The sequence below is a fragment of the Leucopleurus acutus genome (assembly GCF_964270905.1).
Source record: "Leucopleurus acutus genome assembly, chromosome: 6".
Lineage (NCBI taxonomy): Eukaryota > Metazoa > Chordata > Mammalia > Artiodactyla > Delphinidae > Leucopleurus > Leucopleurus acutus.
Window position 1 is genome coordinate 63,740,495 of NC_139149.1, and position 12,569 is coordinate 63,753,063.

Genomic DNA, 12,569 nt, shown 5'->3' on the forward strand with positions numbered 1-12,569 from the left:
GTTCAAAGGCACTTTTCAAATGTCTCTTTAAAGAAAATCTGACCTTTCTTTCTTTCTTTCTTTCTTTTTTATTATCAGAAGTTTGCCAAGAGCAGTATGGGCCCTGGGTCATTTCGTTTTGACATGGAAGTTCTCTCAGCATTAAAAATAATGAAATATTTAACTCTGCAGTGACCATGAGGACACATTCAGTAGTTAAAAAAAAAGAACAATATTAAAACATTAGGATTTCAAAGGAAGGCTTTTCCCCCTCATATATGAGAGAGAGAACCTATATGAGGCCATAACTAGCTAAAGGACTAAGTACAGACAGATATTTTTAAATGTATTTCATGTTATTTTACATGAAAATTTTAGGAGAATGGCTGAATACACCACTAGTAACTCTATGTCTAAATCTTTTTTGGGTATAGATTAGCTGACATTAAACATAGATGTGAACATACATTTTCATGAAAACAAAAACCTCTTACAAAAGACCTCTTGCTTCCCATTTTAAGGTATAATTTACAAACAGTAAAATTTATGTTTTTTAAGCGCACAGTTCTGCAAGTTTTGACAAATGCAGTTGTATAACTGCCACCACAAGCAAGACGGAGAACGGTTCCTTCACCACTCAAAATTCCCCTGTACCCCCTCACAGTAAACTCTTCTATCTCCACACCTGGCAACTACTGATCTGCTTTCTGTTGCTATAATTTTGCCTTTTCAAGAATGCTCTATAACTGGAATTAGAAATGGACTCTTTTGAATATCATACACTTGATAAAAAGTGAAGCAACTAAAGTGCCCATTTTAATGTACTGATTTCTATTTTCTGAACTTAAAGGCAATAATAAGTACATAAGATCAAATTACCCTCAACTACTACATCTTGAAACACGTATTACCCAAGGAGCCTTTTGAATATACAGATCTTTAGGACTTCACTTTCAACATATTGAATCAAAAGCACTCATGTGGGTCCTGAGAATTTAGTTTTTATTCAGTTCTCCAAGTTTGATTCTGATTGATCCAGTCAGATTGGGAAACAATCCAGCAGACATTCACTATATGAGATTAATTACCAGACTGTAAATTATGTGTGGCAATGGGATCAAAATTCAGAGATTGGGAGGGTTTTATGCAGGTGATCTTGTCCTGAGATATGGCTACCATTTACTGGCTGCAGGGCCTTGAACAAGTCACTTAAACTCACTGAACCTTGGCTTTCTCCTCTGTCACGCATGGGTAATGATGCCTACTTCATCAGGTTACCTGGGGGGATTCAATGCATATAAAGCATTTAGAATAGTACCTGGCACACTCAGCAGGTACTCAGATAAATGGAAGCTGCTTATCTAGCTGGTATTACCATCATTGATATTGTCATCATTATCATCATCATGCTTTACTTGTCCTTCTCCGTATTTCTGCATTTTGGTCAATTTCACTATTTTTTTAGCCCTTCTTCTAGAGGTGACCAAAGTAAAGAGGATCTATTTTTGTAGTAGCCAAACTATTATTCAGGGTAGTGCAAACTAAAAGAAATTCACTGATTGTCCCCAACCCTAATTTTCACCCTGCTACAGCTTCAAAGATACCAATAGGGACAAAAAGTGAATTACCAGAAACTCTTAGTCTTTTCCCCAAGGGGTATTGGTCAAACACAAGCAAACGAAAGGGAAGAAGACAAACAAGGGACCAGAATAAAGCAAAAAAAAAAAAAAAAAAAAAAAAAAAGGTTATCTATGCAGTTATGGAATATCTAAAAATCTACTTTATTCATTAGCAGTTTTAGATGTATATATACATGTATTTTTATGTATAGTTTTAATTTAAGCCCTGAAATATAGAAGAGTGATGATATTTGGTTGCACTTGCTGATCTAAAGAAAGAAAAACTCTTATCCTCAGAAATTATGCAATGCTGCCAACACCACGGATGGAAGATGAGGATTAGAGACAAAACTGAAAGTCATAAACCCTACCTGTTCTCAGCATCGGCACTGCACTTTGGGGACAGCAATTCAAAGGATTTGGTAAACTTCACCACCTGCCACACAGAAAGACAACAAATCCAAGTCAGTTAAAGCTTTCTCACAGTTTAAAATATTCCAGTAAACATTTTTCATCTTTATAATGACTATTACAATAATTGGAGATTAAAGAGAGATTTTAAGTGGAGAAATCCCGAGGGATACGAGAAAATTTTATCCTACATTTTGTACTTTATTTCTTACACGGCACATATTGCCCAAGTTTTAATACATTTCTAAATATGTATATATTTTTACAATAAGGTGTAAGAATCCTGTGGTGGTCAGGCAAAGGGACATCTCATTTGAAAACTTTTTTACTGTCCGTTTAACAACCCAGTCACCATCCATAGAGAACCTGGTAGAGACAAAACATCTTTCAAAAGGTTGCCCTCCATCAACCCCAGGTTCCTGAAATTACCTTCCCTGGCTTATCACTGTCCTCAGGTGAATGTTTTTCTGTCACCTGCAGAAGAGGAAGACACTTAAGATCATCCCTAGTGTGGACACTTCCTACCTTACCTGTCCAGTGAAACTGGCACAATCAGTTCAAAATCCTGATCAAGACCTATTATGCTGAAAGGTAATTTATAGGCACAGAAAATGCAAAGACAGTTTTTCTTATCATTAGCTACTGTTGAGTTCTTACTATAAACCAGGCCCTACATCAGAAGCTTCTTTGACTATTTAATTTCCCTATTACAACTCTTTGAAGTGGGGATTTTTATCTTCAGTGTATAGATGAGGAAACCAACCCATAACTTTTAAGAAACTTACACTGTTTCGCACAACTAAATGGGGCCTCTGGGATTAAAGCAAGTCTGCATGACTCTAGAGTGTCAGTTTTTTCAACAACGCTAAAAATATTGAGTGGGAAAGGCACCGTTTCTGGTCCTCTTTAGACAAGATGTAACACATGATAGAAAAAGGAGGCCCTATACTGAAAGGAGTCATCTGAATGTCACTGGATGCTTCCAAGGTTGACATTTAGATTTGCCTTAGCCAGATGCAGTCATGCTTCAAAGGCCGTTTAAATTAACCACTTATAAGGAATTGATGGGCACTTGAGAAAATGACTTGGGAACTGGGAATAGATTAAATATTAAAACAGCTCTATCAGTGAGGTAATGAACCCATACTAAAAAAAATGCAACATTAAGAAAAAGATAAAAGCCCATCACAAAGAAAACTGTGTGTGACTAGCAGGGCAGTGACAATAGCTCAACTAAAAGGAAATATCCTTGACAACTATAGGACATATTTCATTTCATATTCTAATGTGAAATAAGCCTCTACAAAATTACTGATTGTGGCAAATTTTATTTTCCAGAGATGGCCACAGCAATATCTCCTATCCCACATTCTTCTCTACAATATGACCCTGCCACCTTCCTACCAAGTTGTAGGGTCTATGTTTCCTCCCCTTGAATCTAGGTGGGCTCTAGAGCACTACAACAAATAGAATATATAGAAGAGAGGCTATGTGCCTTCTGAAGTTGTCATAAAAGGCAATGCAGCTTCTGCCTCATCTGACTGGAATACTTGTGCCTGGAGCCCTGAGCCACCATGTCATAAGTCCAACTACCCTGAGGACACTATGCTGAAAGGTAGCCAACCATACAGAGGAGTCACATGTAGATGCTCTGGTCAGCAGCTCCAGTCTTTAAGCCCTCCCAGCCCAGGTGCCAGACATAAAAGCAAACAGACCTTCAGATGATTCTAGTTCCCAGCCATTAAGTCACCCCTGATCTCCAACAGTGGTTCCAGATATCCTGGAAAGAGGTAAACCATCCTGGCTATTCCCTCTTCAAATTCCTGATCCACAAGATCAGTTTAAACCAACATGGTTGGTTTAAGCCTCTCAATGTTGGGCTTATTTGTTACACAGCAAAATTAACTAGAACACTTATCTTAATTGAGGGCTTAAACAGAAACCAATCACTTAGAACACCGAAATCTTGATCTAGCTGCAATATTCTTGGGGTCTCACATGGCCAACAAGCCACAAACAGACTATTTGCTATCACCAAATAATAAATTCCTCAAACCATACCCTAAATAACTCTTAAAGTTAAAACAATAACAGGATAATAAAAAGAAGCATTTCATTTATGCTTGCAGAATAGGAAACTGTTACAGATTTTAAAAGAGAAAGTCATATCTCTACTTTGATCTCTCATCATCTGTGATTTCTTTCCATTATTTTGTTAGATGACAGTAAATTCTTCTACTTTTTAATCATGTTTTAGGCTGTTGCTATGAACTGAATGTTTGTGTCCCCCCCAAAATTCATATGTTGAAACCCTAATCCTCAATGTTATGGTTATTGGAGATGGGGCCTTTGAGAGGTTATTAGGTTGTGAGGGTGCAGCCTCATAAGGGGATTAGTACTTTTAAAAGAGACAGAGAGAGCTTGCTTCTTCTTCTCTTCTCTGCTACGTGAGGATACAAAGAGAACATGGCCATCTACAAACCAGGAAGGGTGGCCACACCAAACACTGGATCTGCCAGTGTCTTGATCTTGGATTTCCCTTTCCCAGCCTCCAGAACTGGGAGAAATACATGTTTGTTATTTAAGCCACCCAGTCTATGATAATTTGCAATAGCAGCTCAAACTGACTAAGACAACCATATCCTACCATTTTACTGCAAATCTGTATGAGGCATTTTGCATACATTATGACCAATCCTTTATGTATGTATCGATGCTTACAACGTCCTAGCAAGGTAGGTATTATTATCCCCATTTTCCTGAAAGAAAATGAAAGCTTAGAAGGGTTAAGTGGTTTCCTGGAAACCATATAACCAATATGTTAACAGAATTGGGATTTGAACCATGTCGGTCTGATTCCACAGCTTCTAATTTCCCCACTACTCACTGCTTTCATAAACATGAGCAAGTAGCATTGACAGAGAAAATTATTTGGACATGACTCCTTCAGAGCCAGAATAGATAAATTCTGCCTTTATTTATTAATTCTATGAATATTTATTGAGTACCTACTATATACCTGAATCTGAATAAACATAGACTAAAAGTAACTTGAAGTAAAACACTTGGCTTGATATATAGTAACTCAAGTTACCAATCAACTAATAATTGTTTTTGCATTTGGAAATCAAGAAGGATATATCTTTTAATTTCCAGACTTGATAGATGAAATTAAACTCTCCAATATTACTAAGAATACTTTATTTGGCTTAATTTTCACTGCTGATTAGAATACTTTACAACTCTGAAAGGACATATGTTAATTTCTGAAAAACTGATATCCATTGGGTGGTAAAAGGGGGAGTAAGCCCCCTTGGCGGGGTTTTTGAGGATCACTCTAACACGGCCGCAGAGATTACACTCAGAAACGCATGAGAGATTACACTCAGAAACGCATGTGAAATTAAAGGGTTTATTATATTCACAGGCCCTAGAGAGGGGGGGACAGTATGCCCAAAGGACCACAGAAAGTCACCCAAAGCTCAAAGTTTGGTTACTGCAGGCAGGCAGACAGCAGAGCAAGGACCCACAGGTAAGTGCCTTTATAGAGGGTCATAGGTAGGGTAACTTGTGGCACTCAGGAAGCATTCCCCTTGGGTAATTTGAATGTGACTGGGTCTACATGGAAAGGAGACAAGGGGTAAAATGAGGAAGTCATCATGAGGCTTGTGGCTTGCGTACATTATGTTGACGATGGGTACCCAGAAGTGGGCAATAACTAAGTAGAAGTTCAAAACAAGCAGGGCAAGTGTTGTCACTCAGGAAGCCACTGGGGCAACAAAGAACAGTTTGACATTACAAAAATGATTTTTGTCCTATAGCAATGCAAATGAATTTTATCCAAGCAGAAATGCGAATGGCTTCTGTGCAGTAGAAAAGATAAGCCCATAATTACAATTTTATTGTCCTGGATGATGGTAAGCATTTTTTTTTTTTTTTTGCGGTACACAGGCCTCTCACTGTTGTGGCCTCTCCCGTTGCGGAGCACAGGCTCCGGACGCGCAGGCTCAGTGGCCATGGCTCACGGGCCCAGCCACTCCGCAGCATGTGGGATCTTCCCGGACTGGGGCACGAACCCATGTCCCCTGCATCAGCAGGCGGACTTTCAACCACTGCGCCACCAGGGAAGCCCGGTAAGCATTTTTAAACTCTAACCTAGCAATCTTGTGCCTGCATTCATCTGGTGTCTGTTTCAGAACGGACTACTACCTTGCTGGCTTCTCTCATTAATGTGTTAACTACATCTCTGATACTTGCTTGTTTTAGATTTGTGCAAGGGTTAGGTTTTTAACTTTTTGAAAACTGTTGTTTGACACAACAAATATGTACTGAGTGTCTGTATGTGTCAAGTAGTGCAATAGGCACTGGGGCTACACAGTAAAAGAAAAAAAAAAACCCTGCATGCATGGAGCTTACTTTATGGTAGGGAGCTTAATTTGTCCTGGCTCATCAAAATTAGTGCTCCCTGGAATAAAAAGTGAACTTCTGCTCTCCATACCTTAAGAAATAAACCTGAAAAATGTCTAGAGATTAAAAAAGAATAAAGATCTTCTAAGAATTAAAAAAAGAAACCCTCTGAGTGATAGAAGAAATGGAACAGAAAATCCTGAAATCTTAAAGTTATATAACTTACAGCTCTAGAATCACAAAGAAAACGGATAAGATCAACAAGTACCTCAGTGAAATGTCAGAATGTTTGAACGCTTGAAATGTAAGAGAGGACTTGTTAAAACTAACAAAAGGAAGAAATTCTTTTTTCTAAAATGTTTTAACTTTTTATTCTAACATAAATCACATGCTGAAAAGAAAAACAGGGTCAAATATTTTGTTTTATTTTATTTTTTGGTTTTAGTTTCTAAATTCCTTTTTAATGAGTAAAGGGAAAGTCAAGGATTATGCATCTTTCAACTTTAGCACTCCATATGGAAAGTACTAGTTGTGTTCCCCAGTAAACCAGCCCATGGTGTCCTGATCAAAGTCAGATACTAGATTCATGAACCACAATGTTGACCTTGTGTGTAGGAAGAAGTAAGCTCACCCAAAGAAAGGTCTGGCCTTTGCCTTTGTCTCCTGAGAGGTAACCTCTAAGCCCTTGGAATGTCCAGCCTGGGTAAAAATGTCTTTGTTTACCTGGGTGCCTTGGGCCAGCCAGATAGTAACAATGTAACTTAAAGTGGTGGCTTTGAGCCACACCAACAATGTGATTTAGGGTGGAGCCTTTGGGTCACATGGTATCAGTTGACCTCTGGAGGGCAGGGAGACTGAGGGCAGCTATGAGGGTGGCCAAATAGGTTTTAGTGATCAAGCCCCAACAAAGACCCTGGATGCCAAGGCTCAGGTGACCTTCCCTGGCTGGCAATACTTCATGCATATTGAATACTTCATGCACACACAGTGATGTGTGCATCACTGCTGGGAGAAGTTAATGCTTTCCATGACTCCATGGAGAGAGAACAATTGGAAGCACCACTTTCGGAACCTTCCTGGACTGATCTCTCCCTTGGCTTACTTTAATTTGTATCTCTTCCCATAATAAACCATGACCGTGTATATAACCGCTTTCAGTGAATTCTGTGAACCCTTCTAGCAAAATATTGAGTTTGAGAGTGGTCTTGGGAACTCTTGAACTTGTACTTGGTATCAGAAGTGAGGACAGTATTATAGACTATGTTTCCTAATTTCATACCTTGTATAATTCTTAGGTTCCCGTGTCTTTAGAAGAAAAATGAGGACAATACTAATGTTGCCTTGTCTTTGGATACATACTGATCATCCAATGTGTATTAAGTACTGGATAGCATAGAGAGATAGAAAAGAAATAGTAAATACAGTCTCCAACTTTTAAAGAATTAATATTTTAGAGAAGAAAAATTTTTTAACTTAATGGTCAGAAAAACTTTCTTAATCTGTTGATGTGTTCCTTTTACTAAACCAAAGGATTTATAAAAGCCTATTCATTTTTTTCTTTTACCTTGGCTGTTGAGAAGCTCAGAGAAAAGCCTTAGGTTCAAAGTTGTATCATTTTTTGCACCACAATTTGGTTTTGAGTTTGTTGTTTGATTTTGTTTCACTTACAACATCTACTTTCTCTTTCTTCCTTTTAATTTGAAAGTTTGCCTTTCATTCTGCTATGTGTCTGGAATACAATAAGCACTCAGAAAATATTTGTTCACTATGAATTTTTGTATTTTTGCTGAAGGGTGCCTTAAATGCTTTCGGCGATTAATTGAGTAAAAGTGTAAACAAAAAGGGGATGAAGTACTTACATACTTGAAAAATGTATGAAGTATATAAAAATACTTTTACACATGAAATCACATAAATTTGCTTATGTACAACTAATTACAGTTGAACAAAGCTATTATGGGCCATTAATTTGTGTAAAAGAGTATTTTTCAGAGGCATGGGAAAGGAATCTGGAATGGTGGGTAAGAGAAATACAATATTTAAGGATCTACAGCTGATAGCAAACAATGTAAGAATAAAAGAGAAGCAAGCTTGAGTCCCATCAAGAGAGTGACAAAATATAAGCAGAGCAATGAAACTGTGAAGACAAACACACTGCTGACTGTAAGCCAGATAAGATCAACGAAGTGGCAAAACACTAGCCTTGGCTCCATAAGGTGCATAAAGTTAGCCTGGTTCCAAGCCATCAGACTATGAAGGGCTTCAAAAACATTCTAGAATAAATCTAAGATTGTCACAGAAATTCTAGCCTAAATCATATATTCAAGAACGCAAGGTTGCTGGTGGAATCCCCCTAAGTTCTCTGAACTTAGGGCAATCTGAGATTAGGCTCACAAGCAAATTAACCCTCAAAGTCACCAGAATATTGAGCCCTTAAGGCGACATACACATGGGCCTTGGTCCTTGAGGACAGCAAGGAACAGCAAAGAAGTATTACAGTTCTGGAGATGTAAACTATCTGCTTGCCTCCCATTCCTCCAGAGTGGGGTTGGGCAAAAAAACTCTGTAAGCTCAATTTGTCCCCCCATCTGTTTTTATAAATAAAGTTTTATTTTAACAGAGCCCACTCATTCATTTAAATATTACCTATGGCTGCTATTCGCTATGACAGTAGAGTTGAGTAGTTGTAATACAGACCCTATGGGCCACAAGACCTAAAATATTTACTAGGTGGCTCTTTGCAGAAAAAATTTGCTAACTTCTGGTCCAGAGAGATCTCTGAACCAAGTCAACTAGCTATTTTCTGCTAAATCGTTAATGGCTAATGATAGATTAAAGTATTCGTGTTCCCATGTAATTTATCTATAGTTCAGAAAGGAGATTCTAAAACAACACTGTAATGACAGAAATTTTAGGCACCAGGGTGAGTGATGGGGGGTATATCTGAGGACATGCATATGTCCCACTTGTCACGGGACCATCCCAGCCTAATAAAGCCTGTTGTCATGCAATAATTATTAAAAGTACCTCCTTGCACTCTCAAAAATATCTTTGTTTGAAAAGCAAAACTCTAGGCAGCCATGCCTCAAACAATTTATATTTTTAAAAGGAATTTATTAAAAATATAATGCATCCAGTGGAAAATTATTTATAGTCAGACACCTGGGTTAAAAAATGAAACAGCTAAAATTTTTTGATGCAATTTAATGGGATATATATAGTGTCACTGCAGAGATTATGACCAATAAAAAATAGATGAAAGCATAAGTAAATGAGAATAAAGTTCATGTTTTATTCTTGACTTGGACAAATTGAATGGTTCTTAGTTTCATTAATTTTTTAAAATTTATTCTCTAATTCTGATTTTTATTATAGATGCACTAAATGAACATAGATTAAATAAATAAATACACACACATACACTAAGTAAAAAGAGAATCTTATACGAGAAATATCAGAAGTGGTTTATAGGTCAATGAAACTGAACAAATGATTCCAAGCTCCTCTGGCTGTTGATCAGCCCTGGGCATTACACCCTGGGGAAGGCGGTACACACGCCACAGGGAAGTAAACAAAATATCCCCAAGCATCTCTGACTGTTCTTTGGAAAAGCTCCATAGGCAGAAGTCTTTTTGATTTGAATATTTATCAAGCACTAGCTGGTCTGGTTGCTCTCTGTTTTTTTAATTTAAATACAACTAAAAAAATAAAAACTATGCTCAAATAGATATTCCTGCTACCAAGAAGAAAATAGGAATGATCTAACAAGTAATCACCATTTTTTGGGTTTGAGTTTTCTTAATTCCTATTTTTCCATAAGAGGACTAATATATAGGGCAAAAGAATGAATTAAATGGCCATTCACTGCCATCCTTCTTGATTAATTCCTCTCTTACACCGATGAGTAATTTACTCTAGTCATTTATTCACTCAATCAACATTTTCCAAATACTTAGGGTACAAGGCACCGTGACAGAGTCTGGAAATAACAAGAGGCATAAATCACGTCCTCTCCTTGTACTCACAACACAGTATGGAGGGAGAAACTGTTCACAAAGGTATAATCTCACCACAACATATGGTCAAAATTCTACAAGCACACAGAGGAGAGTGCTGAAGAAGTTTTCATGTGAACTCTGTCCTAAAGGGGGAGCAGGCATGCTCTAGGCTGAAAAGTGGGGAAAGGTTTCCAGGTTGAGGGACTAAATAGGTTAGGGTTTTGCCAGAAAACAGAAAGAACACTCCAAAATGGTTTAACTGAAAGTAATTTAACAAAGGGACTAGGTACAGAAGCATGGGCAAGATTAAAAGAAACCAGTAAGGAATGGTGAGGTACCCAGGGAGTAGACATTTGGAAAGTCATTAACACCCCTAGGTCTGAGGGGACACAGGAGAGAGTGAGGGAGAGAAGGAGAGATGGAGGAAGGGAGGGGATAATGTTATTGGTGCCCCGGGGCCATGGAGAGGGGCCTTGGAAGAATTCAGCCACCTCTACAACTGACAGAGAAAGAACGAGGGGAATAACTACTCCCAGTAGCTCTCTCCTTCAGCTCTTAAATCTTCTGCTGCTTCCTCCCATTTGTCAAACGCAACTGAAAGCCAGAGGACAAGAAAGCCCAAGTGGCGCAGTACATAGAAATCAGCCTTCAAAGGCACTTCGCTGAAGAAAGAAAAACCAGCATGAGATGGGGGAATTGGGATTTGTAAAGAATAGTCAGTACAGAGGTGACAATGTTGAACTTTACCTGAGCCCTGCTCCCCCCAAAATGGTATAATGATGAAGAAATACCCCTACTGCTTTGTCTTCCAGATTTGGCTAACCTCAAAGAATCACCCTGCCCTAGAACATTCCAAAATAAGACCTTTGTCCTCATGACTCCTCTGGGATGCACAAATGATGCAGTCAACTCCTTTGTCTACATGCTTCTGTAGGACCCCAGGCACCCTTTCCTTTCTTTGAAATGTTCCTCATAAATGAACGTTCTTCCTATTGCAATAGCCCAGATGAAATCATCTCCTTAATTGCCTGGTGCCTTTTGTCTTTCACAGGAATTATATATGCAAAGATACAGAGGCAACAGATGCATAGGCTGACCATGGGGAGGAGAGGTGATAGAGGAAGAATGGGATAGAGCGAGCCTGAGGACCAGAGAGGAAAGCTAAAAGTTAAGTTGGGAGCACAGGTGATGGACCTTGAATGTTGGGCAGTTTGAATTTTACTGTGTAGGCAACAGATAATAAATATTTTGAAGCATGAGACGGGCAGATGCATGTTTTAGAAAGATAACTAGAAGTAGTATTAAGAACTGATGAAAAGGAAGAGTGCCCTGTCTGCAAGTAAAGAAATGAGTGAAGAGGAAAATTTCCAAGCTAGAGACTAGTAAAGTCAGAGTAAAGAAAGTGGTAGAACGGGTGGGAGGGAGGGGCTAGAAATGATGTTTCAGCGTAGAGGCAACAGACCTTACAAACAATTGAATGTAAATGGTAAGAAACACTCAGAGATTACTCTGTGGTTTTTAGCTTGAGTTACCCATTAACTGAAATAGGAAACCTCAGAAGTGACAGGATGCGGTGGAGATGGACAGTGGGGACTAAAGTTCACAAGTTGGAGACATATACACATATACATACACACACATATATTCACATACCTATATACGTATATTTAACATATATAAATGATTAATGATGTGAGTTAATATACTGACATATAATTACTAATAAAGTGAGTCAATATATACAAATACATAATATGATATATTAATAATGTGAGTACATACATATGTATATACATACATATACATAACAATGTTTGGGTAATTCTTGGAATTCTTTTAGATACCTTCTATTCTGCACTCTGGAAAAAGCACTTGGAATAAAAATCAAATAGAATTTAAGTTGGTTTCCTAACAGGGATAAGGAAAATTAAAGAAAGTAGGATGGGGAAAAGGAAGAGAAAGTGAAGTAGAAAGGAAAGCCTGAAGCAATTTTTACCATCCACTTAGGATAGTGGCTGTTTCAGAACAATCAGATGACAATTACTATCTCCATCTCTTCCTTTCAAGTGCTGGGTTCAGGAAGATCATCTAGTTCAATGGCTAAATTGTATGTGTATTCACATAAGAACCAAGAAGTTAAGGAACACATTAGAAA

The 12,569-nt window shown here is 38.1% G+C and overlaps 1 protein-coding gene across 1 annotated transcript in view; it reads right to left on the reverse strand.

Moving 5' to 3' along the window:
- PDE11A (phosphodiesterase 11A) overlaps positions 1-12,569 on the reverse strand; it is a gene marked incomplete at its 3' end in the record, with an annotated part of 409,287 nt that overhangs the window by 227,927 nt on the left and 168,791 nt on the right. The window contains exon 5 of the mRNA XM_082841569.1: positions 1,970-2,034. Within this exon, the coding sequence (XP_082697695.1) occupies positions 1,970-2,034 (65 nt within the window). The remainder of the gene's footprint in view (positions 1-1,969; positions 2,035-12,569) is intronic.